The sequence below is a fragment of the Rhinopithecus bieti genome, unplaced genomic scaffold, assembly GCF_001698545.2.
Source record: "Rhinopithecus bieti isolate Rb0 unplaced genomic scaffold, ASM169854v2 scaffold_27781, whole genome shotgun sequence".
Lineage (NCBI taxonomy): Eukaryota > Metazoa > Chordata > Mammalia > Primates > Cercopithecidae > Rhinopithecus > Rhinopithecus bieti.
In genome coordinates, this window is record NW_016812388.1 from 396,864 (window position 1) to 401,709 (window position 4,846).

General features: G+C 43.5%; 1 protein-coding gene across 7 annotated transcripts in view; it reads right to left on the reverse strand.

Moving 5' to 3' along the window:
* The window catches only part of USP50 (ubiquitin specific peptidase 50), a 70,128-nt gene that overhangs the window by 47,419 nt on the left and 17,863 nt on the right, over positions 1-4,846 (reverse strand). For all 7 annotated transcript variants that reach the window (XM_017896199.1, XM_017896197.1, XM_017896201.1 and 4 more), the window contains exon 6: positions 170-302. In XM_017896199.1, the coding sequence (XP_017751688.1) occupies positions 170-302 (133 nt within the window). The remainder of the gene's footprint in view (positions 1-169; positions 303-4,846) is intronic.

Genomic DNA, 4,846 nt, shown 5'->3' on the forward strand with positions numbered 1-4,846 from the left:
TTTTTTGTATTTTTAGTAGAGATGAGGTCTCACTGTGTTAGCCAGGATGGTCTAGATCTCCTGACCTTGTGATCCGCCTGCTTCAGCCTCCCAAAGTGCTGGAATTACAGGCGTGAGCCACCGCGCCTGGCCAAAATTGGGTTACTTTTACCAGTTTGTTTTTACTTACCACCACTGCACAGAGATTGTATTTAGGATATTTCCGGAAAATTGGGCAAATATAAGGAGTGAGGTCCAAATTGGTGAGTGGATAATGAATATCCGTTCTCAGCTTCCTTTTCGTTGTACCCTGAATGTCAAACCTGTAGGGATAATGTGTAAAATACAAAGTAAGCTTGTGAACCACTCATTTGTCTACATGACAAATTCCAAGTATCTTAAAAGTAATTTCTTGGCTGGGCACAGTGGCTCATGCCTGTAATCCCACAATGTTGGGAGGCCAAGGCGGGCATATCCCTTGAGCCTAGGAGTTTGAGACCAGCCTGAGTAACAAGGCAAAACCCTGTCTCTACATAGAATTCTCACCTGTAGTCCCAGCTACTCAGGAGGCTAAGGTAGGAGGATCACCTGAGCATAGGGAGGCTGAGGGAGTCATGATCAAGCCACTGCACTCCAGCCTGGGTGACAAAGTAAGACCCTATCTCTAAAAAAAAGTAATCTCTGGCCTGGTGTGGTGGCTCACGCCTGTAATCTTAGCACTTTGGGAGGCTGAAGTGGGTGGATCACTTGAGGTCAGTAGTTAGAACCAGTCTGGCCAACATTGTGAAATCTCGTCTCTACTAAAAATGCAAAAAAATTAGCCGGGCATGATAGTGGATGCCTGTAATCCCAGGTACTCGGGAGGCTGAGCTCGGAGAATCACTTGAACCTGGGAGGCGGAGGTTACAGTGAGCTGAGATCGCACCACTGCACTCCAGCCTGGGCGACAGAGCAAGACTCCATCTCAAAAAAAAAAAGTAATTTCTTGGAAAGATTATTTGGTACAGACTTATAAATTACTTGTATCTATTTAAATACCACATCCACAAGGCTCACGAAAATGAGACTGGAATTTGAATCAGGGAGTGAGATAGTAAAGATTCAAGCTAAACTTGAATCTAGTAGGGCAAAAAGAAAGGGATAACTGGGGCCGGGCGCGGTGGCTCAAGCCTGTAATCCCAGCGCTTTGGGAGGNGTGCTGGGATTACAGGCTTGAGCCACCACGCCCGGTCTAACTTTTTTATTTTTTTGTAGAGATGGGGTTTCGCCATGTTGCCCAGGCTGGTCTCCAACTCTTGAGCTCAAGCAATCCTCCTGCCTCGGCCTCCCAAAGTGCTGAGACTACAGGCGTGAGCCATTGCTCCTGGCCTGTGTTTTATTTCTTTACCTAGGTGGCAAAAAGCATGACTACTTATTCCGTTCAGATTTTTGTGCCTAAAGTATTCCATCATTTTAAAAAACACTCTTTCTAGAAACCAATGATTTGAGGAGGGTTGAAGGAGTTACATATTGTTAGCATATGATTGCCATTTTCAAATATTTGAAGGAACATGTATAAAAAAAAGGTATTTTGCTTTGCTAATGCATATGTACAAGCATTTGTTAACTGTAAGCCACACACAAATTGCTATCACTGCTTCAGAGGACAGAATTAGGACAAATGGAAAGACTCTACAAGGAGGAAGGTAGATTTGGGCTCAGTATAGAGACATGTTTAACAATCAGAGGCAGCACAGTGTCAGAAATGAGAGCAAGACGGTTTGGAGCCAGTCTGCCTGGGTTCAGGTCTTGGCTCTGCTCTTCGTAGGCAGAATGATTTGGGGCAAACTATTTAACCTCTCTGTGCCTGTTTCCCATTCTGTAAAATGGGAATAAACAGAGTGCCTACCTCGAAGGCTAGAATAAGGATTAAATGCTTATTTGTAAAGTGCCTAGAACAGTGTCTGATACATAACAAACGCTATGTAAGTGTTCACAAAATAAATCTAACAAAGAATCTAGCAAATAAAGAGCCTGTCTTGCAAAGCAGTAAACTCTTCAAGGGCTCATGCAAAGGCTGGATAAATGTCTTTTAAGGATGGCGCAGGCGTATCCTTCCCTTCTACTCTAGAGATGTATGCGTCTCAAACTTCATTATGCACAGAAACCACACAGGGATATTAAAATGCAGATTCTAATTCAGTGAGCCTGAGGTAGGGCCTGAGATTCTTCTTTTCTCTTTTTTCTGAGATGGAGTCTCTCTCTGTCATCCAGGCTGGAGCGCAGTGGCGCAATCTCAGCTCACTGCAACCTCCGCCTCCCGGGTTCAAGTGATTCTCCTGCCTCAGCCTCCCGAGTAGCTGGGAATATGGGCGGATGCCACCACACCTGGCTAATTTTTTTTTTTTTTTTTTTTTTTTGCATTTTTAGTAGAGGTGGGGTTTCACCATGTTGGCCAGCCTGATCTCAATCTCCTGACCTCATGATCCGCCCACCTCAGCCTCCCAAAGTGCTGGGATTACAGGTGTGAGCCACCATGCCCGGCCTGAGATTCTTTATTTCTAACAAGTGGTGCCAATGCTATGATTCTCCTGAGGACTACACTTTAAGTAGCAAATCTCTAGATGGTTTTATTCCTACTGTCATACATCACAATTTCAAAGATGCTTAGTTTTTTATTGGGTTTTTTTTTTTTTTTTTTTTTTTTGAGACCAAGTCTCACTCGCTCAGGCTAGAGTGCAGTGGCCCAATCTCGCTCACTGCAACCTCTGCCTCCCGAGTTCAAGCAATTCTCCTGCCTCAGTCTCCTGAGTAGCTGGGATTACAGGTACCCGCCACCACACCCAGCTAATTTTTTTCCATTTTTAGTAGAGATGGGGTTTCACCATGTTTGCGAGACTGGTCTCAAACTCCTGACCTCAGGTGATCTGCCCACCTCAGCCTCCCACAGTGCTGGAATTATAGATGTGAGCCACCACACCCAGCCTCACAGATGCTTAGTTTTTATCTCTGATGAATCATCAATTTGCAGCAAATTCTAAATATAGTTCTCTTTCAAAACCAACTTTTGGCCCCTTAACCAATAATAGTTTGATTACTAAAAGAACTAAGATTTTGTTGTTGTTGTTGTTTGGTTTTTTGTTTTTTAAGAGATGGGGTTTTGCCATGTTGCCAGGGCTGCTGGCTTGAATTCCTGGACTCAAGCGATCCTCCTACCTCAGCCTCCCAAAGTGCTGGGATTACAGGCGTGAGCCACTGTGCCTGGCCTAGGACTAAGAATTTATAGGAGGTTTGGGGTGATGTTTTATATAAATATATATATTTCCATAGTACACATACTTTTTTTTTTTTTTTTTTTTAAAGAGATGAAGTCTTGCCCTGTCACCCAGGCTGGAGTGCAGAGGAGCAATCATAGCTCACCATAGTCTCTAACTCCTGGCCCCAAGCAATCCTTGCACCTCAGCCGCCACAATTGCTGGAATTATTAATACAAGAGGGAGCCACTAAGCCCAGCAATAATTATAATTTTTATGTTAAATTCAGACTTTTGTCATTTGGATTTTCTTAAAGCAGAAACATCTATATGAGAAATAAAAATAGTAAAATATAAGGGAGGCAGTTCTTGCACTGTTTGGGAATCTACATCAGAGTCTGCATTTGATATAATAGAGAAGAGAATGCCACTCTAGATTCCCAAGCAAGGAAGTGAGAGAAGAAAAACCATGCTTGGGAGCAGGATAAATTAGAAAGGAGAATATTGAGGCTCGAAGTGAACACACAAAATACTGAGCTGATAATTTTGTTAAAGTGTGGAGGTACGGTTCTGAGAGCTGCTAATGAGGAAGACCAGTGGGATTCACACTTTAGAAGACACTAATTCAACAATAAGCTGAAGAGGCAAATGAGACTTTGGTAGACTCTGGTGAATCATACTGGGCTCCAGTGGGAGTCTCAACCATTTGATGTAGACACAACTGGGCCTCCAGGTACAATTTGAAATATGAGTATGTTCCGAGACAGATCTTTAACACCGTGATGCAGAACAGAAACCCAGAGAGGCTTGCTACTTGGGGATGGTTGATGTGAATTCCGGTGATTTGGTCTAAATTATACTCCATGCTTTCTTTCCTTCAGGAAATCTTCATTGATCATAGTTGACTTAGAACCATGGGGACCCCAGAGTTTTTCTAGGCCTGGCTGTATACAGGCATTGAATCTTGTGGCTAGTATGTACCTACTGTTTTGCGGCTTGGGCCACAAAATGGTTCATGGTTATTCAACATAAAGCTATCAAAGGCTGGGCCTGTTGGCTGATGCTTGTAATCCCAGCACTTTAAGGGGCCAGGGTGGGAGCGTCCCTTGAGCCCAGGAGGTCAAGACCAGCATGGGCAGCATAGTGAGACCTCATCTGTACTTTAAAAGAAAAAAAAAATGCCTGTATTTTCATGCCTATAGTCTCAGCTGCTTGTAAATGCACATGCCTGTAGTCTCAGCTAGTCGGGGAGGATCACTGAGTTGGAGGCCGCAGTGAGCTGTGATTGCACCACCGACGGCACTCCAGCCTGGGCAACAGAGCAAGGCCCTGTCTCAAAAGCAATGTTAAGCTACTGGAACCAACTTCTCCTGCTGCCTCTAGGAGCACAATTTGCAAGTATCCTTAGATCTTAGATCTAAAATAGCCACTGAGTGGAGAGAAAATCAAGAGGCAGTGAACAGTATATTTTATTTCTTTGTTCCTCTACTTGTCTAGGTCAAAGTGGAGAGTTTCCTGGTCTATATATTTTTAAAGTAGGGCATAAAAGAAGTCAGGGAGAGACAGGAGAAATAGGGATTCGAGCAGATAATTCTAGAGTTTTCTTTACAATTGGGTTTTTTTTTTTTTTTTTTT